This window comes from Prionailurus viverrinus, chromosome B2 (assembly GCF_022837055.1).
Source record: "Prionailurus viverrinus isolate Anna chromosome B2, UM_Priviv_1.0, whole genome shotgun sequence".
Lineage (NCBI taxonomy): Eukaryota > Metazoa > Chordata > Mammalia > Carnivora > Felidae > Prionailurus > Prionailurus viverrinus.
Window position 1 is genome coordinate 35,770,729 of NC_062565.1, and position 21,806 is coordinate 35,792,534.

At 43.8% G+C, this 21,806-nt stretch overlaps 3 protein-coding genes across 5 annotated transcripts in view; 1 reads left to right on the top strand and 2 right to left on the bottom strand.

Moving 5' to 3' along the window:
• Window positions 1–20,038, bottom strand: part of TMEM217B (transmembrane protein 217B) — a 36,337-nt gene extending 16,299 nt beyond the window's left edge. The window contains exon 1 of one of the 2 annotated variants that reach the window (XM_047859417.1): window positions 19,963–20,038. The gene's annotated coding sequence lies outside the window, so the exon portion shown is untranslated. The remainder of the gene's footprint in view (window positions 1–19,962) is intronic. The other variant, XM_047859416.1, reaches the window with a different exon arrangement.
• Window positions 1,273–20,049, bottom strand: TMEM217 (transmembrane protein 217). The gene is made up of 2 exons (XM_047859415.1): window positions 19,963–20,049; window positions 1,273–2,413 (listed from the first exon to the last, which is right to left on the bottom strand). The coding sequence occupies exon 2, from the start codon at window positions 2,312–2,314 to the stop codon at window positions 1,736–1,738; it is 579 nt and encodes a 192-aa protein (XP_047715371.1). The 5' UTR covers window positions 2,315–2,413; window positions 19,963–20,049; the 3' UTR covers window positions 1,273–1,735.
• Window positions 20,050–20,184: 135 nt separating this feature from the next.
• The window catches only part of TBC1D22B (TBC1 domain family member 22B), a 79,110-nt gene continuing 77,488 nt past the window's right edge, over window positions 20,185–21,806 (top strand). For both annotated transcript variants that reach the window (XM_047859108.1, XM_047859110.1), the window contains exon 1: window positions 20,185–20,369. In XM_047859108.1, the coding sequence (XP_047715064.1) occupies window positions 20,314–20,369 (56 nt within the window). In that variant the 5' untranslated portion in view covers window positions 20,185–20,313. The remainder of the gene's footprint in view (window positions 20,370–21,806) is intronic.

Sequence of the window (21,806 nt, forward strand, 5' to 3'; positions counted from 1 at the left end):
AGTGGGGGTGGGGCAGAGAGAGAGGGAGACAGAATCTGAAGCAGGCTCCAGGCTCTGGGCTGTCTGCCCAGAGCCCGACATGGGGCTCGAACCCACAAACTGTGAGATCATGACCTGAGCTGAAGTCAGACGCTTAAACGACTGAGCCACCCAGGTGCCCCAATAACCTCAATTTTTAACATAGACGAAAGATTTGAGTAGACACCGTACCAAAAAAGATATAAGGATGCTAAATAAGCACATAAAAAGATGTTCAACATCATTTGTCATGAGAGAAATGCAAGCAGAAACCACGATGAGAACCACTCTATACCCATTAGAAAGGCTAAAATGAAAAATTTATTGTTTGTGTTAAGTGCTTGCAAGGATGTGGAGGGACTAGAATTCTCATACCCTGCTAGTGGGAATATAAAATGGGACAACCACTCTGGGAAAACATCTGCTAGTTTCTTAAGAAGTTAAAATTGTATTTATCCACGACAAATGAAATCATAGGTCTATACAAAGTCTTATCCACAAATGTTTATAGTGTTCCTATTTGTAATTGCCCCAAACTGCAAATCACTAGATGTCCTTCAAAGGGCAAATGGATTAAAAAACTGTGGTATATTCATGCCATGGCATACTACTCGGTGATAAAGAATGAACTTTCAACACACATAACGTGGATGAATCTTAAAGAATGAACTCTTGATACACATAACAACATGGATGAATTAGGCTGAGTGAAAGAAGCAAGACAAAAAAACAGTGCATACTGTATGATTCTATATATGTAAAATTCTAGAAAATGCAAACCTAATAGATAATGATGGCAAATCCGTGCCTTGTGATGGTAGGGGGTGCTGCAGGAAGGGGAGGGAGCAGGGGTTAAGAGGAAACTTTTGGGGGTGATATGTTTAGGAATTCAGTTGTGATGATGTCACTGGGATATACTTAGGTCAAAACTTACCAAACTATGTACTTTAAACACGTGCAGTTATTATATGTCAATTATACCTCAAGAAAGCTATTAAGCTTATTAAGCCATAAGCGGTGGTTTTGTTTCTCTCACTAAACTGCAAAATCCTCAAGGTCAGGCCTTGTATCTTGTACTTTTTTTTGTATCCTTCTACTAAGTCCAGCATAGTGATGGACACAGAAAAGTTTAGCAAATACCTTTTGGCTAACCGAGTGCATTTTGCACTCTTTGACAAATCTCGGGGAGGGGGGTACTCAAGACAGAAAATGGAAAATGGTTTTCTCTACTTTTATTCTTTTATTTATCTGGAATATAGCACAGAGGACAGAGGGGGAAAGACCATGGCACAAAGCTACCCCAAGACACCACCAGTCTCCCTTACACTACAGCTACCTGAGGTATAAATACAGATATGCCCGTGTCCCAGGGTTGAATTAGAGAGCTGTGGGTCGAAGGCTGATGAAGGTATATAACAAGGTGAAAGGATTCCCAGACTGCAACTTAGCTTCATTTCATTCCCTTACCCTCTTTATTTTGACCTCTAAGGTGGCACTGACCAGAAAACGAAGGAGGCACCCAAGAAGTGCTTGGCAAGTAACAATGGCCTTTCACTAAACGCCCTTATGGATTGAGCAGGTGGTCCCCATTGGGATTATAATTACATTTCTCTCCACTTCTCCCAAAAAGATGGCAGTAGGGCCTCTATTCGGAACAGATCAGCAAAAGTGAAAGAGATGGAACTAGAATCACCATCAGTGGAGAGAAGGACAAACATCATCCATGATAGTGTCGGGTAAAGTTGACGATCTTTGATTTCCGTCGTAGGAACACTCCATTGCCTGTCGAAATACGTCTGTTGTAGGAAATTATATTCCCTGGGCTTTGACTTTTATAGATTATGTGGGCATAGGAGATGACATAGAATATCCAGAAGCAGTGCATGAAAATACGGGACATCAGGCCAAACCAGCGCACGACTCTGACCTCTTCAATGACAGAGTCATTGTTGGTAAAGATTTGTACTATAATGTTTACAGCTTCATAGAAAAGGATCCAGATGATGTAGGTCACCAAGCCCCTGTGTATTTGAGCATATACTGAGTACAGGAGGAAGCAGCTGATGATGAGGGTAATGAAAGACAGGAAGAAGACCATATTGAAAGCCCAGCAGATGATGAACTGGCTTATCAGGACACTTGCACTCTTGTTCAGTAGGTGGTTATCAGTGCAATTGTTGTTCCTTATGTATCTGTGTTCGAAGATGAGGTACATGCTGGTGGCCACGATGGTAAAGACCCCTGATAACACGGTGCCCATTTTGGCAGTCATCCCAAACCAGTGCTGCTGTCTCATGCTGAGACTTCCTGTGAAGACGAACAAGATACAGGAGAATTCTGGTTCCTGCCAATGTGATAAATGGTCACAGTTTCTGCCTCCTGCCCCAAATGCACCCTGGAAAAACAATAGAGAGAAATATGGAAACAAGGAAATAACAGCTTTGGGAAGACAGAAGGCTTTAAAATTGCTTGCGAATGACATATCTGATAAAGGCTCAGTGCCCAGAATCTGTAAAGAAATTATCAAGCTCAGCACCCCAAAAATGAATAATCCAGTTAAGAGATGGGCAGAAGATAGGAGTAGACATTTTCCCAAAGAAAACATCCAGATGGCTAAGAGACATGAAGAGGTGCTCGACAGCACTCATCATCAGGGAAATACAAATGGAAACCACGATGAGATACCACCTCACACCTGTTGGACTGGCTAAAGTTAACAACACAAGAAACAACAGATGTTGGTCAGGGTGTGGAGGAAGGGGAGCCCTCTTGCACAGTTTCTGGGAATGCAAACCGGGGCAGCCACTGTGGAGAACAGTACGGAGGTGCCTCGAAAAGTTAAAAATAGCCCTACAACCCAGCAATTGCACTACTAGGTATTTACCCCAAGTTTATAAAAATACCGAATCAAAGGGGTACATGCACCCCAATGTTTACAGCAGCAGTGTCAACAGTAGCCAAACTATGGAAGGAGCCCAAATGTCCATCGACCGATGAACGGAAAGAAGATGTGGTATTGATACCATGGAATATCACTCAGCCATCAAAAGGAACGCAAGCTTGCCATTTGTGGTGATGTGGGTGGAGCCAGATTGTATTATGCTAAGCAAAATAAGTCCGAAAAAGACAAATACCGTATGATTTCACTCATGTGGAATTTCGCAAACAAAACAGATGAACATATGGGAGGGGGGAAAGTGAAGGAAACAAATCATAAGAGGCTTTTTTTTAAAAGTTTTTATTTATTTTGAGAGAGAGAGAGAGTGCGTGTGTGCACACAAGCGATGGAGGGGCAGAGAGAGAGAATCCCAAGCAGGCTTCACACTGTCAGCGCAGGGCCAGATGTGGGGCTCGAACCCATGAACTGTGAGATCATGACCTGAACGGAAATCAAGAGTTGGATGTTCAACCGACTGAGCCACCCAGGGGCCCTCCATAAGAGACTCTTAACCATAGAGAACAAGCTGAGGGTTGATGGAGGGAGGTGGGTGAGGGACGGATTGAATGAGTGATTGGTATTAAGGAGGGCACTTGTGATGAGCACTGGGTGTTGTATGTAAGTGAGGAATCACTGAATTCTAGTCCTGAAACCAATATTGCACCATGTGTTAACAACTAGAATTTATTTATTTATTTTTAAATGTTTATTTTTGAGAGAGAGAGAGAGAGAGACAGCACATGAGTGCGAGTAGGAGAGGGGCAGAGAGAGAGAGGGAGACAGAGGATCCAAAGCAGGCTCCATGCTGACAGTAGAGAGCCCGATGTGGAGCTTGAATCCACAAACCGGGGGATTATGACCTGAGCCGAAGTCAGACACTTCATGGACTGAGCCACCCAGGTGCCCCAACTAACTAGAATTTAAATAAAATTTTGGAAAGAAAAAAAAAAAATAAAATCGCTTGGGAGTGTGAGTGGGGAGGAGGGAGGATGCAGTCTGGGGCGGGTGGCAAGGAGCAGGTGATTAGAGAAGCGGTTCTCAGCCCTGGCTTTACATTAGAATCAATGAAGTACCCAGGCACAGGCTCCACCCCGGACCAGTTAGAACATCCTGCGTGTGCTACTCAGAAATGGGTATTTTTCACGACTTCCTGGTGATTTTCACAGGTAGCCAGTAGTAGGAAACACTGGGTAGAGAAGGTAGTTTAAATTATGCCCTTCTCTTCTCCCAGCACTGCTGCACCCTGGTAGGGAAAATTGGTGGCACTTGCCAGACCTTGAGTGCAGGTGTCTCAGGAGAAAAATCAGTACAGTATCGCCGCTGGCGTGAGGCGTTGACGAAAACAGGTGGACACCAACTAGCTTTCCCCAATCACTCCTGCACTACGTATCAAAACTGAAAGAATACAAAGAAAGTGGGAGGGACGAGAGGGCGGGTGATGGGCACTGAGGAGGACACCTGTTGGGATGAGCATTGGGTGTTGTATGGAAACCAATTTGACAATAAAGTTCATATTTAAAAAATAAAATAAAATAAAAGAATACAGAAGAAAGGTATACTTTAAGGGAAATTTGGAGCCTTCAGGAGAGGATTGCCTAACAATAGAAAAGAAAAAGCAACAATGAGCTGGGTGTTCAACTAAAAAACTTAAGGGGAAAAAAACCCCAATAATAAGAACAACAAAAAAATAGGAGGAAGAATAAATAAACAGAAGAGCAGAAATCAGTGAAAAGGAAATAAAGATAGAGGGATCTCTGATTGGTTAGGTTATCGGGGCCAACTTGCTGCTTAAAGCAACTAAAAAATGCTAGACACCATAGTTTTAAAATATTCTTAAAAGCACAGAAGAGCTGACAAAGTAGGAGGTGGGAAGACAGTCTATGGGAGAGGTAAGAAAGCACGGAAGTCGATTTTGCTCTGAGGGTATTTACCAGTCTGAGCAAATGTGAATTACATTATGTGCTGTAGGCTAAGGGTGAATGAAATCAAAGCTCAGGATCCACCAAGGTGGGGAGTCTATTAGAAAGCCTTCCTTGTATTTGTCATGCCCGTTCCCCAGAGGGCTATGATTAAATGTGAATCAGAAGTAAACCTGACCCCACATCTTTCTCTCAAGAGCTCCAAGGAAGACAATTTAGTACTACACTGCACAAAAGGGGAGAAGACTCCCCTTGAGACGTTGTAACCATAGCTAATCTTTTTGTGGATTTGTAGCCCAAATTTTATGAAGTATTCAAAAAAGCTTTTCATTTACCAGGAGTCTAAAGCAGTCCTGAGGGGCGCTTGGGTGGCTCAGTCAGTTAAGTGTCGGACTTCAGCTCAGGTCATGATCTTGCAGTTCGTGGGTTAGAGCCCCACATCGGGCTCTGTGCTGACAGCTCAGAGCCTGGAGCCTGCTTCAGATTCTGTGTCTCCCTCTCTCTCTGCCCCTCCCCTGATTGCACTCTGTGTGTATGTGTCTCTCTCTCAAAAATAAATAAACATTAAAAAATAAATAAAATAAAGTAGTCCTGAACTGGAATTCTCTTAAGTTCCTGGTAGCAGCAAATTCACATCTTCTCTGGAGGAATGCATCTTTGTGTTGGTCCTCAAAGAATCTCCAGCAGCTAATCACTGCATAGACGATGGGTACCACGCAGTAAAAAAGAACCCAGCATGCAAGGAACAAGGCACTGCAAGTGAGAACCAGCAGAAATAACAGCAGAAACAGAACTGCAAAAAATATCAACTTATGAAACAATTATAGTTACTACGTTTTTTGCATTAAAATTTTTATTTTCTTAAATTTTTATTTTATTTATATTTTATTTTTAATGTGTAAAGTACACATAAAATGTACCACCTTAATCATTTTTTAAAGTTTATTTATTTTAGTAATCTCCACACCCAACGTGGGGCCCAAACTCATGACCAAGAGTTGCATGCTCTTCCAACAGAACCTGCCAAGTGCCTCACCATCTTAACCATTTTTAAAGCATACAGTTCAATGTTAACTATATTCACATTGTTATGCAGCCATTCTCTAGAACTTTTTCATCCTACAAAACTGAAACTCGATGCCCATTAAACAACTATTTCCCCTCCCCCACAACCTCTGATGAGCATCATTCTACAATTTTTTTTTTTTTTCAGTAGGCTCTATGCCCAATGCGGGACTTGAACTCATGACTCTGAGATTAAGAGTTGCATGCTCTCCCAACTGAGCCAGCCAGGTGCCCCATCTACTTTTTTTCCCTATGAATTTTACTATTCTGGATATAATACATTATATACTTGGGTGATATATATTCAGAGTAGTAAAGTGGAATGATACAGTATCTATCTTTTTGTTTCTGGCTTATTTTACTTAGTGTAATTTACTCAAAGCTCATCTATGTTATGGCTTGTATCAGAATTCCCTTTGATTACACATTTATGTAAATAAAAGACAATATTGAAAATATATGTAAAAACAGGAATCCATAGAAAATAACCTAGCAGACCTGAATGAGAAGCAAATAGAATTTCTAGAGAGGAAAACCTCAAGACCTGAAATTAAAATTTTGGTGGCTGTATTTGGTAGCAGATTGGACACAGACAAAGGGATGATTAGTTAACCAGAGACAGGTCAAAGGAAATTATCCAGATCGTAGCACAGAGAGGCGGTAAGATGGAAAATATGGACGAGAAGTTAAGAGACATGAAGAATATAATAAGATGGTCTGACGAGAGAGGGAGAGAGGGAGGGAGAAAGAAAGATGGAGAGAGAAAGAAGGAGTGGAAGGAGGAAGAGAAGAAAGAGGAGGAGGAGGAGGAAGAGGGAGGAAAGAGGAGGTGGAAGGAGAAGGAAGGGAGGAGACAGAAGAACAGGGTAGCATATTTGGAGAGGTAATAGCTGAGTGTGATATTGTGATTTATTATAAGAAATATATATTTGGGGGGCGCCTGGGTGGCTCCGTCGGTTAAGCGTCCGACTTCGGCTCAGGTCATGATCTCACAGTTCGTGAGTTCGAGCCCCGCGTCGGGCTCTGTGCTGACGGCTCGGAGCCTGGAACCTGTTTCAGATTCTGTGTCTCCCTCTCTCTCTGCCCCTCCCCTGCTCATGCTCTGTCTTTCTCTGTCTCAAAAATAAATAAACATTAAAAAAAATTAAATATATATATATATATTTGGTCTTCATCCCTGGTTCTGGCTCACAGCTCCCCAAACCCTTGGAACTTCCTAAGTGTAGAGAACGATAGAGGTGTCCTTTGTTATGTTAATGAGGCGACTCTTGTACCTTCCCTCTCTCTCCTATCCTACATCCCCAAATACTAAGTTCCATCTCCTCTCCCTCCCACATATCTCTTGAATCAGTCATTGTTTTTCCCACCTCCATTGCCACCACCATAGTCCAATCCCCATCATGTTCTTCTCTGGACTACTGTGACTGATACCACTTGTGAAGTTACAGTCTTTTTTTTTTTTTAATGCTTATTTATTATTTTTGAGAGAGGGAGAGAGAGTATGAGTTGGGGAGGAGCAGAGAGAGAAGGAGACACAGAATCTGAAGCAGGCTCCAGGCTCTGAGCTGTCAGCACAGAGCCTCATGGGGGGGCCCCAACTCACAAACTACCAGATCATGACCTGAGCCGAAACCGGCCACTTAACCAACGGAGCCACCCAGGCGTCCCAGTTATCGTCTTGATACAGTCATGAATGATGCTACAGGGAGTGGGGAGGAAGACAGTGGAAATGTGTGCAGGGGTAAGAAGTCCTCATCTATCAGGGTGGGAAGCCAATAGATACTGTCTAAAAATGATTAAGCAAGAAGTATCAATACAAGTGTATCGTTTAGAGATAATGAGGTCAGTAGGAGGGGAAGTAGAAGAATGAAGGTGGATGCCTGTGGGAACCATGACTAGGAGTGGGGGGCGGAGGACTGCTGTGTTTACTATAAGCCTTTCAATATTTTTTTTTTTTTTTAATTTTTTTTCAACGTTTATTTATTTTTGGGACAGAGAGAGACAGAGCATGAACAGGGGAGGGGCAGAGAGAGAGGGAGACACAGAATCGGAAGCAGGCTCCAGGCTCTGAGCCATCAGCCCAGAGCCCGATGCGGGGCTCGAACTCCCGGACCGCGAGATCGTGACCTGGCTGAAGTCGGACGCTTAACCGGCTGCGCCACCCAGGCGCCCCAAAGCCTTTCAATATTAATTAGTGCTACACATACACAATTTTAATAAAAATGGGTTTATGAAAATATAATTATTTTATTAAGCCTAATAAATCAGATCATTAAGTATATCCCATTGGCTCCCTTTATGTTGTTGGGGTAGCTTTCTTAAAATTTTTTTTTTTAACGTTTATTTATTTTTGGGACAGAGAGAGACAGAGTGTGAGCAGGGGAGGGGCAGAGAGAGAGGGAGACACAGAATCTGAAACAGGCTCCAGGCTCTGAGCTGTCAGCACAGAGCCCGACGCGGGGCTCGAACCCACAGACCGCGAGATCATGACCCAAGCTGAAGTCGGCTGCTTAACCGACTGAGCCACCCGGGCGCCCGGGGGTAGCTTTCTTTAATACAGTATCTTTGTAGCCCCCAAAATGGTTAAGCCAGCATTGTGGAAGGACAGCCAGGTAATTCTGTCATCGTCTAAACAAAGAGCTATAAATGTTACCATGAAAAGTAGTTGGTAATAGTGTGATGAGGTGCCTGAGTGACTCAGTCAGTTAAGCATTCCGGTCTTTTAATTTTTTTTTTTTTTAACGTTTATTTATTTATTTATTAAAAAAAAATTTTTTTTCAACGTTTATTTAGTTTTGGGACAGAGAGAGACAGAGCATGAACGGGGGAGGGGCAGAGAGAGAGGGAGACACAGAATCGGAAACAGGTTCCAGGCTCTGAGCCATCAGCCCAGAGCCCGACGCGGGGCTCGAACTCGCGGACCGCGAGATCGTGACCTGGCTGAAGTCGGAGGCTTAACCGACTGCGCCACCCAGGCGCCCCTAACGTTTATTTATTTTTGAGACAGAGAGAGACAGAGCATGAACAGGGGAGGGTCAGAGAGAGAGGGAGACACAGAATCCGAAACAGGCTCCAGGCTCTGAGCTGTCAGCACAGAGCCCGACGCGGGGCTCGAACTCACGGACCGTGAGATCATGACCTGAGCCAAAGTCAGACGCTCAACCAACTGAGCCACCCAGGCGCCCCCGCAGCTAAATTTCTTGAAAGAGTACCCCTGGCTCGCTTTTCTCATGGCCCACTTCACTTCTGTCGTAATCAGTTACTACCACACCAATGAGGCAAAATCCAGTGGTTTACAACCACGAGCACCTATTTTTCTCACTCATGCTTCAGGCTGCATGTCGGCTGGGTTTAGTTCCGGGCTCCAGTCTGGGTTTCTGTCTGCTACACACGTCTCTTCTCCACCTGGGACCAGCAGCTCCCAGAGTATGCTACGATGGTGAATGGTAGGAGTGCAGCGGAGTGAACAAAAATAATATGATGCCTCTTCAGGTACATTGGCATTTTTGCTCACATTCCATTGGCCGGAAGAAGTCTAGCAGGGAACTGTATACTCCATCCACCCTCATGCGTGCAAGGTCACGTAGAAAGATGGAGGAAAGAACTGAGGACAATAATCCAGTCTCCCATAACTCTTCATCTGGCTCTGCCCAGCGGAGCCATTTGGGTCCATAATAACTCTACAATTGCCAAATCAAACAGTTTTCAGAGGCTGGGGGAGCAGGCAGGTGCCGGGCCAGCACTACCTTTTCGGGCATGGTTAGGAGTTTGGGTTTTATTCTAAGTGTAGTGAAAGCCATTTCGTGGTTGAATACGTGGTCTTTCTGCAATGCAAATCTGGTCATGCTATGCCCCTACTTAAACTTTCAGTGAATGTGCACTTGCCTACAGGAAAAGGTACCACAACTCTCACATGGCGTTAGAAGTCCACCATGAGGGGCGCCTGGGTGGCGCAGTCGGTTAAGCGTCCGACTTCAGCCAGGTCACGATCTCGCGGTCCGTGAGTTCGAGCCCCGCGTCGGGCTCTGGGCTGATGGCTCGGAGCCTGGAGCCTGTTTCCGATTCTGTGTCTCCCTCTCTCTCTGCCCCTCTCCCGTTCATGCTCTGTCTCTCTCTGTCCCAAAAATAAATAAACGTTGAAAAAAAAAGAAGTCCACCATGATGGTTCCCTGCTCCACTATCTACCATCCCTGCACCCCATTCTGTGCACTCTTTGCTGTTCCCATGTAGTGCTACTTAGGTTTTATTTTAGTTTGGACCCTCCTAGGAGCAATCTCTAAGACAAGGACTTGAGAGCCAGTAGTTTATTTGGGAGGTGATGGAAACACCAGTGGAGAAGAGGTGGAAAGTGATACAGGGGAGGAATGTAGCCCATAAAGGATGAGCTATTAAGCTAACTACCACAGTGAATAAGAGGAGCTTCATCCTGTCAGGAAACTGGGCAACACACGCCTCAGAATGATCCCATCTGAGGGGTGAAGGAGCTGGTGAATTTACGCACCAACTCCTGAGAGTTGTTGGTTGAGGGCTGCTCCCGGGAGGAGTTAACTCTTAGGCACTAATAGTACACTGGGAGTTTGTGCACCGTTTTTTTTTTTTTTCTTTCCAGTTTTGGGGAGTTGGAAAAAGAGCCTTTGGGCAAAGAGAGCATACATAGAGGTCAAGGGATGTGGGTGAGGCACTGACAGCGTCTCCTATGTGGTTTTCCAAATGCAACTTCTCTTGTAGACCACAATTCCATAAATGTGTCATCCTTCTGCCTAGGATGCTTTTCCTGCCCTCTCTACCTGCAAAACTCCTACTCATCCTTCCAGACTTTTCCCAGCTTCCTAAACAGAGAGGACCCCACTTCACTCTGTTTTTTTTTTTTTTTTTTTTTTTGGATATAGTGCACACTTCTCACTTTTATTACTTATCACACTGCTTTACTTATGAGCCCAACTCTCGTACTAGATTATACGTTTGTTAAGGGCAGGAGCTGTACTTCACAGCTCTTAATATAGTTTGGTGCCTGGAATATAGTACATGCTAAGGAAAAGCTAGTTGTATGGAAGGAAAAGCTATGTATGGAATTTCTGTCTACAGAGTCTGGCGATGATCTGCTGGAGCACGACATTGAACTGTGGCCAACCTGAGGGTAAATAATAGCAGTTTTTACGCTCCTTTTCATCTCGATGACATTACCTACCCTTCCTTCGCCCAATATCCTCCTCTTCTCTCTCCCTATCCTTACATCAAAATCTGCTCCTAGATAACTTCTTTTACATCAAAGGAGGATCAAACCAAGAGACAGGAAATGTGAGTTCCTGTTCCTCTTCACCAGGTCTTTGAGCAATTTCTTCTTCTGAACTTCAGACTCCTCACTTGTACAGTGATCTTGAATGTCCCTGCCCCTACTAAGGGGCTCTGTAAGAATATCTCTAGAAGGGGGGCACAGAAGGAACTGGCAACAGTGGTTGCCACTGAAGGATATATGGGTGGCTCTGGGGCAAAGATGAGAGGGAGACCAACTTTTTCTTTACATCCTGGGTTAATTTCCTAGGACTATTGCATCAAATTGCCATTTGGTGACATAAAACAACACAAGTTTGTACTCTCACTGTTCTGAAGGCTGGGAGAGCACAATCAAAGTGCTGGCGGGGCCGTGCTCCCTTTGAGGATTTCAGGAGGAATCCTCTCTTGCCCCTTCTGGGTTCTGGTAGCTCCAGGCATTCCTCGACTCGTGACTGCATCACTCCAATCTCTGCTGCCATAGTCGCACCACCTCCTCCTCTTCTGTCTGTGTCTTCTCTCTTGTAAGGACATCTGTCATTGGGTTTAGGACCCAACCAAGTAAAACAGGGCAATCTCGTTTCAAAATTCTTAACGTTATTATTTCCACAAAGACCCCCTTTTCCAAATAAGGTAACATTCATAGGTTTCAGAAATTTGGATGCGGACATGTCTTTTGGGAGGCCACCATTCAACCTATTACATACCTATTTGGATGTCTTGAATTGGTATCATGTGCAAGTTTAAGAAAGGAAGATAGGAAAGAGGAAAGAAGGGAAGGAAAAAAGGAAGGACCTGCTTGACAGAATCGTAGGAGATTTTTTTTCTAGGATACCTAATAGTTCAAACAAAGGTGGTCCACTCCTGTTATTGATTACAAGCCCAATACCTCCCATCTCCACGATTTTCTCTTCAAGATATCCCCATATTTAAAAAAAATTTTTTTTAACGTTTTATTTATTTTTGAGAGAGGGAGAGACAGAGCATGAACAGGGGAGGGTCAGAGAGAGGGAGACACAGAATCTGAAACAGGCTCCAGGCTCTGATCTGTCAGCACAGAGCCCGACGCGGGGCTCGAACTCATGGACCGCGAGATCGTGACCTGAGCCGAAGTCAGCCGCTTAACCGACTGAGCCACCCACGCGCCCCAAGATATCCCCATAATTTTAAACAACAAAACATTTGCTTTCAGTACAGAGCACTCACACAAAAGAGTGGTGAGAAAAAGGAAGGAAAGAAGAGAGACTTGGATGTGACTGAACAGACACTAAGATTTCTATTTTTCTGCTTCCCGTTCAACCCAACTTTGAAGGATCTGGCTTTGAACCAGCTTTCTCTCCTCAATTTTTATTTACCGTTGAAACCATGTTGTAGGCGATGAAAATGGAACTCTCATCCCATGCAGGTAGAAGAATAAAGTAGTACAACCACTCTGAAACATGATTGAGGGGTGCATGGGTGGCTCAGTTGGTTGAGTGTCCAACTTCAGCTCAAGTCATGATTTCACAGTTCCTGAGTTTGAGCCCTACTTTGGGCTCACTACTGTTAGTGTAGAGCCTACTTCAGATGCTCTGTCCTTCTCTCCCTCTGCCCCCTGCCTCTGCTTGCAGGGCAAAAATAAACATTTTTCAAAAGAAACACAACTGAACACTATTTTGCAAAGTTGAACACATGCACACAGACCAGCAATTGAACTCCTACATTGATGTCCTAGAGAAACCCTTCCCCCTGTGCACTTATCCAGGAGACATGGATGAGAGTGTTCATAGCAGCAGAGTTCACACTAGCACAAAATGTGAAGCAACTGAGTGCTGATCAGTAGTCACGCAGATAAACTGTGCTATTTCTAAATTTTTTTTAATGTTTATTTATTTTTGAGAGAGACAGAGACAGAATGTGAGTGGGTTAGGGGCAGAGAGAGAGGGAGACACAGAATCAGAAGCAGGCTCCAGGCTCCGAGCTGTCAGCACAGAGCCTGACGCGGGGCTCGAACTCATGAACCGTGAGATCATGACCTGAGCCGAAGTCGGATGCTCAACGGACTGAGCCACCCAGTCTCCCTGAACCTGTGCTGTTTATAAAATGGAATACTGTACAGCAGTGAAACTGAGCAAACTACACTCATCAATGTGAACTAAAGCTAAATCTCAAAACCCCAGTGTTGTCTAAAAGCAGCAAGCACAGGGGCTCCTGGGTGGCTCAATCAGTTAAGCGTCTGACTTCAGCTCAGGTCATGGTCTCACGGTTCGTGAGTTCAAGCCCCACATCAGGCTCTGTGCTGACAGCTCAGAGTCTGAAGCCTGCTTCCAATTCTGTGTCTCCCTCACTCTCTGCCCCTCCCTCACTCATGCTCTGTCTCTCTGTCTCTCAAAAATGAATAAACGTTAAAAATCTTTTTTTTTTAAAGCAGCAAGAAACAGAATAGGTACAATACAATGTCATTACTATAAAGAATACATTATTTAAGGTTATGAACATAGGTGGAAAAGTATAAAGAAAGACAAGAGGACAATACAAAACCCTGCACAGTGGTTGTACCTAAAGTGAGGAGGAAGGGGAATGTTAACTGAACACCGTTCAAAATTAAACAAAAATTAGAGACAACAATTGAGGAATATTCACAGAGTGGAACACAATGTTAGAGCTACTATGAATCAACTAAAGCTCCATTTATCAACAGAACACTGAGTGAAAAAAGCCAGTGGCTAAAGTTTATGTGTAGTGTGGTGCTATTTATAAAGTTTCAAAATGTGAAAAACATGATTATGGACATTCATACGTAAAGTAAAAGTTTGCAACATGCATAGAAAGCTGAACACATAACTCAGGATTGTGGTTTCCACGGAGAAGGGGAGGGGAACAGGACCCAGGAGGAACAAAAAGGGGACTTCAGGTTTACTGTAAATTTTTTGTTTCTTAACCTTGTTCTTATGTGTTCTTTATTCTTTTTTTATGTTTATTTTATCTAAAAAAATTTTTTTTAATGTTTATTTATTGTTGAGAGACAAAGAGTCACAGAAAGTGAGCAGGGGAGGGGCAGAGAGAGAGGGAGACACAGAATCCCAAGCAGGCTCCAGGTTCCGAGCTGTCAGCACAGAGCCCAACGTGGGGCTCGAACTCACAAACTGTGAGATCATGATCTGAGCCAAAGTCAGACACTTAACTGACTGAGCCACCCAGGTGCCCCTATTATTTATTCTTTATTGCAGGGGTTGGTAAACTACCACACATGAACAGAATCTGTCATGCTTTTTTTGGTATGGCCTGTGAGCTAGGAATGGTTTCTACATTATTATTTATTATTATTATTATTATTATTATATTTAAAAATTTTTTAAATGTTTATTTACTTTTGAGAGAGAGCGAGACAGAGTGTGAGTGGCGGAGGGGCAGAGAGAGACACACACACAGAATCTGAACCTGGCTCCAAGCTCTGAGCTGTCAGCACAGAGCCTGACATGGGGCTCAAACTCACAAACTGTCAGATCACGACCTGAGCCAAAGTCGGACGCCTAACTGACTGAGCCACCCAGATGCCCCTATTTTTTAAATTATTATTATATCATTATTATTATTTAGTCTTTACATCTTTAAATAGTTGAAAAAAACTGAAAAACTAATATTTTATGATGTGAAAATTACATAACATTCACATTTCTGCATCCAAAAATAAAGTTTTGTGGGAACACAGCTACACTAGTTTATTTTCATATTGTTTGTGGCTGCTTTCATGCGACAGGGCAGAGTTGAGCAGTTTCAACAGAGCCCGTATGGCTGGGAAAGTGGAAAATATTTACAGTCTGGCCCTTTATAGAAAAAGTTTACCTACCCCAGGTTAAATATCTGACATATATTTCAAAATAGCAAAAAAGAAAAATTCTGGAAATAGAAAGATATATAATTCCACCACCTAACAAAATTTCCTTAATTTTCCTATGCTTTCTCCAGTCTGACAAAACCCATCTATTTTTTAAAAAATGTTTAAATATTTATCCATTTTTGAGAGATGGAGAGAGACAGAGTGCAAGCGGGGGAGGAGCAGAGAGAGAGGGAGATAGAATCCCAAGCAGGCTCCACACTGTTAGCACAGAGTCTGATGCAGGGCTCACACTCACAAACTGTGAGATCATGGCCTGAGCCGAAACCGAGTCGAACACTTAACCGACTGAGCCACCCAGGCTCCCCTGTGACCACTCTAACTCCCTTTACTCCAACAACCTCTTGTTCCTTCAGTCTTTTTGCTTATCGCTTTGCCTTCTCTAATATAACTGATTTCTCTCATTTTGCTCTTTCTAGAGGTTGTTTAGATATCGAGAAAGCTCTGTTGCCTTTAGATCCCAGGTTGACCTCACCATCCCTTTGGTAACTCAACAGAACATTCTGTGGTGCATTGTGAGGGCTGCTCCTTGCTCTCCTGTCTTAACCCTTCTTCTCATCACAGGGTCCACTCCACTCCTTTGCAGAGGTTAAAGTCTGCCAGTGATCTCCTGGTAACTAAGTCCAAAGGCTTTTTCCTCGATTTTTATCTTCCCCAATCAGGCTCCTTTTTACTATTCTTCAAGTCTCTCTCCCCCTCTCTCCCTCTCTTTCTTTTTCCTATGGTGTCTCTACTCAGGGCTTATCTCTTCACAGAACTTTCTCTAAGGATTGGGATACACCCACCTCTTTTGAATCCTCCTGCAACCCACACATGGATCATTCCCTTAACTCTACCTTGCCCCCGACTGAGTTGTTTTACTCTCCTTTGAATGAAGATGCAGTTAAGGAGGGAAAGGTTTAAACCTTGCAGGCAGATTACATTGAGAGTCTTCTATTCATACTTTCAAAATAATCAAACCTGGGGTACCTGGCTGCCTCAGTCCGTAGAGCATGGGACTCTTGGCCTCGGTGCTGTGACTTTGAGCCCCACATTGGGTGTAGAGATTACTTTCAAAAATACATTAAAAAATAATCAAATCCTTGAGATAAACTCAAGGGTCAAAGGCCATAAGGTGCTTGAAACAGATCTATGAAGGGAGGTCCACAGATAAGCAGCATCAGTGTCACAGGGGGGCTTATCAGAAATGCAGAATTGTAGGGGCGCCTGGGTGGCTCAATCGGTTAAGCAACTGACTTCGGCTCAGGTCATGATCTCGTGGTTCATGGGTTTGAGCCCCGTGTCCGGCTCTGTGCTGACATCTCGGAGCCTGGAGCTTCCTTCAGATTCTGTGTCTCTCTCTCTCTCTGTTCCTCCCCTGCTCATTCTCTGTCTCTCTCTGTCTCTCAAAAATAAATAAACATTAAAAAAAAACAAACCCAAAAAGAAATGCAGAATCGTAGGCTTTAGCCCAGACACGCTGAGTCAGAATCTGGGCTTTTAACGTGATCTCTATGTGATCCACATGTATATTAAAGTATGAGAAGACTGGCCTAGAAGCTGCAAAAGAGTTTGAAGAGGACAGTCTTTCCAAGATAGGAAGGGAGACTGTTCTTCAACCAAGAGTAGAGGCAAGCTTGTAGTCTTTGGTAAAGTGGACGCATCCTAGTAGGTGTTAGAAAACATGGTTTGTAACATGTTTTCCAACAACAGCAACATGTTTATGAACAACATAGAGCCAAAGGACAAGAACAGTTTATACTTTTCATTTTCCTACTTAGTCAATATTAAGCACCGACTATGTGCCAAGTGCTATCCCAGGTGAGAACAGCAGAAAACAAAACAGACAAAATCCCTGCCCCAGTGGAGCTTACATTCTAGGGATGGAGATGGGCAACGAAGAAGTGCATAATAGGCCAAGTGGTGATCATGTGGAGGGGTCTTTAAGGAGCTTGGATTTTATGCCAGGTGTGATGGAGCCATTGCAAGGTATTGAGCAGAGGAGTGACATAAGGTGACTGACATTTTATTTTATTTTATTTTTCTTCCCCTGAAATATACATGTTTATTATTTTTTTTAATTTAAATCCAAGTGAGTTAACATATAGTGTAATGATGATTTCAGGAATAGAATTTAGTGATTCATCATTTACATATGACACACAGTGCTCATCCCGACGACGAGTGCCCTTCTTAATGCCCATTGTTCATTTAGCCCATCCCCCCACCCAACACCCCATCAGCAACCCTCAGTTTGTTCTCTGCATTTAAGAGTCTCTTATGGTTTGTCTCCTTCTCTGTTTTCATTTTAGTTTTGCTTCCTTTCTCTTATGCTCATCTGTTTTTTTTTTCTTAAATTCCACATATGAGTGAAATCATATATTTGTCTTTCTTTGACTGACTTATTTTGCTTAGCATAATACCCTCCATTTCCATCCACATTGTTGCAAATGGCAAGATATCGTTCTTTTTGATCGCCGAGTAATACTCCATTGTATATATACCACATCTTTATCCATTCATCAATCAATGGACACATGGGCTCTTTACATACTTTGGCTGTTGTCAGTTGTGACTAACATTTTAGAAGGCTCTCTCTGGATGCTCTCTGGGGAAGAGACTCTAAGGGGGAAAGAGTAAGCAGGGAGGACCAATAGGAGGCTGCTGTATAGATGTGGTTGGTTTAGATTTTGATAATGATGGTGGTGGTGGTGAGAAAGGGCCCAACAATCTCAACTATCTTAATAGAGACTATTTGGGTTGAGGTGGCTGGGTGCTTAACAAAGACTATTTAAAGGGCCACGTGGGTGGCTCAGTTGGTTAAAGGTTGGACTTCAGCCCAGGTCATGATCTCACGGTTTGTGAGTTCAAGTCCCGCATTGGGCTCTCTGCTGTCAGCACAGAAACCCCCATTTTATCCCTCCCCCACCAAAAAATAAACACTGGGGTGCCTGGGTGGCTCAGTAGGTTAAGTGTCTGACTCGTGATCTCAGCTCAGGTAATAATCTATAGGTTCATGAGTTCGAGCTCTGCACTGGGCTCTATGCTAACAGCATGGAGCCTGCTTGGAATTCTCTCTCCCTCTCTCTCTGCCCCCACCCCACTCCTGATCACTCTCTCTCTCTCAAAATAAATAAACTTAAAAAAAAATAAACATGAAAAAAGACTATTTAAAAAGTTTTTGTCAGATGACAAGAGTGATTTTTTTCCCCTTTGGATGAGAAACTGGCTTAGATGTAGAAAACGAAGAGTAGGAATAATAGCACGTCTCTGGATTGAACGATGTTAACAGCATCCCCTGGGAATCAGTGTTATTTAACATCTCATAAACAATTAAGAAAAAGGAATACTTTAAGACATTTTTTGGTGTACACATTATAGTCTGCTTTCCACATAGTGAAATGTCAAGTCAATAGGGAGCATCTTCTGGAATATTTCTAAAGCTATGTGAGTAGGCTGGAAAGTGGCAGGTGACTTGCCACATGGACAGTATAAGGCAGCTAACACAGGGGGACACAATTCTGAACTGCCAGTTACCACCAAAGAAAGGGATCTAGAAGTTGCTGTACATTATTCCTTTGAGATGCCAGCTCTTGTAAAGTCCAAAATGCCAGCAAAAGTTCTGGCTGTCCAGAATAAAGACAAAGCATCAGTTTCAACAAAAACCTCAGGAAACTCCTCGTGGAGCCCAGTATGCAGTGCTGGTCACTGCATTCGAAGAAAAAGAAAAGCCAAAGAAAGGCAGCGAAAATGATTTGAAGGCTAGAAGGGCTTTCGTTTGTTGGATTAAATGCCCATAAAGGTGACTATCTGAGACTATGAAAGTCTATGAAAGCTTGAAAAATTCATAGAAAGTAAAATAGCCCGTTTCATACAGTATCATGGTTGCAAAATTTACAAAAGAAGCTTGAAAATGGGGGTAATGTCTACATAGAAAAAGGCCATTGGAGGGCATATGTTCTTTTTTAGACAGGGGGTCCTTAAATGTTCTCCAATATGTGGGAGGATGTGTTGTAACAGCAAACAGAAGCCGGGATGGAGGACAAGCAGCCCACGTCAACAGTTCTTTTTTAGGACAAAAATTACTTTGGACTAGGGTGTGCTCTCTGCCCACCCCCTCATTCTCCCTGCCCACCCCAATCACTGTAGTATACAACCACAGAAACTCACAAAGAGCAAAAAACACTGACAAGACATTCAAAGGATTCAAAACGCTGTATCAAATCTCATTCCAAGTGAAAACTAGATTGAAAATGAATTCAAGGGTGATAGATTTATAATAGATTAATAAAGGGGATTAAAGATGTTTGGGGGCATATCCTTAATCTTTGTGATTCACGCCTTGGAGATATGCTATGTCCCGGCAGGAAATGTTACTTAGTAGTCTGAATTGGATGGAAAAAAAGAGCATGTCCTAAACAGTCAGTATCTGGCTTCTCATAGTCAGAAAGTGGCAGTCAATGATAGAAACACGGATTAAATCGTTTGAATTTTACCCCCAGAACAAATCCTTTACTAGTGATCAATTACCAGACGAATGGAAGACTCTTATGAACCAACCGTTATTCACGTGTTGAACAGTTAGGAATCCTGGGCTATTGGATACGTATTGATCTTCCTTCATAGATTTAACCAAAAAAAAAAAAAAAAAAAAAAAAAAAAGGACACCAAACAAAACAGGGAAAGGTGAGGAGGATAATAACCAGAGCGACATTGATTTGGGAGATGTTAAAAATGGGCTGCAACCACCACATGGCCGTTATTTTTAGGTCAAAGATTTATATACATAAATACATATGCTCTGTCTTTCCAAAAAATATTAGGCTCGGGAACCTCATTCCCTCCCGAAAGAAAACAGTACTCTTTCTTCCTTCCCCACAGGTCCCTTTCTTTACCTGCTTCTTCCACTCCCAGGGTTAAGGAACTTTCAGCTCCGCCTCCCTGCTCTTCCAAGCTCCGCCTTCCCGGTCCACCTGTGTGCCCAGTGCCTGATGTCACTTTTCGGCTTCAGCGGCCTGCAGGATTCCGGCTCCCTATTGGTCTGTCTGACCACGGCCTGCGCAACCCACCAATGGCAGCGGCGCTGGGTGGGGGGGTGCCCACATCCAAGATGGCGCCCCCAGGAGCTGGGAGCGGGTGACCGGCGGCGGGGAAGCGGCCTGGGTTGGCCCTCCGATTACGGGGTCCTGGGGGCATCTCGCCGGGTACCCCCTGGCCCGCCTGCAAGGCCTTCCCCGGCCAGAGCAATGGCCGCCGAGAACAGCAAGCAGTTTTGGAAGAGGAGTGCCAAGCTGCCGGGGAGGTAAGCCCAGGACGCCGAGAGGAAGAGATTGGACCAAACCCTTCCAGATCCTAAGCCCTAAATCCCGCGGCCCTGGGGCGCCACCGACCTCGAAAGGCTGGTTTGGGGGAACCTGGGCTGGGGGAGCTGGGACTGCCTGGTGGCGGCGGGGCAGCTGTCGAGCAAAGGTAGCGGGCAGCGAGCTTTGGGAATGGCTGGGTGTGGGAGCACACCAGGGTCTGGGGGCGGAGGGCGCCGAAGCCGGTGCCCTCCGCCGGAGGTGGCCGGAGTCTGGGTGTAAAGGACAGTGGAGTTGGGTGAATAGCCAGTGTCGGTCCTGGATTTGGAGGGTCATCCCCAAAGCTGTCTCTCACTTTAAATATAACTCCTTCTTGGGGGTCTCTATCACGCACAGGTGGTTGCTTCCATAAGGGCTGGCCCCTTCCCTTGCTTCCCCAGATCTTTACGTATGAATCTTTTCTTGGACTCTCAAAAGATTCTGGTGGAAGCTTGGGATCGTATGCAGGGGGACAGAAAAAGTGAGGAAAATTCTCCAGCTCGACCTTGCTTTATCTTGAGTTGGCTACTTCCCATTAGGAATTATTACAGAGTGACTCAAGGATCGAGGTTATTTCTTTAGCATTTTCTATGGATTTGTTTAACCCCAAGTGACCTCTTCCCTCTGCGTTGTAATGTTCTTGTGCAAATGCACGAGATTCTTTCATTCTTCAGTAGTTTAGTTGGAGAGCAGACCTTTTAAGCTACTCGACTCCCCTCAACATTTTGATGTATGTTGAGAGCTTCCCATTTGTACATCCATCAATCTGCTGTTGCTTTATAGTTTCAATTTGTTTTGGGCAGAGCCCTGAGAAGCATAAGGAATGTATATCTCAGTCAGGAATTTAAGATTTCCACCAGCCATAGGCCACTGGGTGATGAAATACATGTTTGCTTGTGCCCCACATGCTACTTTTCTTAATGGATAAAAGGTCTTTTCCTTCAGGGACAATCCTTTGAATTTGTGTGTATATGTGGATTTTTTTTTTTTAATAGCAAAACGGAAATTAGGGTCAGTGATGGCTATGTAGCAGTCTTATTTAGGATCCTATTAGACATATGGAGAATGGGAATCAGCTTTTAGTAACACATTATTAGAATAATGCAAGAGAATGCAGAAATAGCTTCAGATTAAAGTGCTGTGGAATTACAATGTTAATACTAATGCTAAAGACTTCTATGTTTTTAGATAGGCACCGTTTCCTGCCAACTGATTTGTTTTCCTTCCTGGTCTAGGGAGCTCTCCAGTGTCACAACTGCTGTTTTCTGGGGTTTTCCATGGTGAGATCATTGAATTTTGACATCCTAAGGTTATAGTCAGAATCAGTGGGAAAACTGTTAAGTCAGGAAGCAGTATTTGAGATGTGGGATATGGCGGGGTCTTTTACGCCTGCTGACTGC

Bases quoted from the DNA above. Each gene is read 5' to 3' on its own strand.
- TMEM217 (XM_047859415.1), bottom strand. From the start codon at position 2,314: ATGAGACAGCAGCACTGGTTTGGGATGACTGCCAAAATGGGCACCGTG.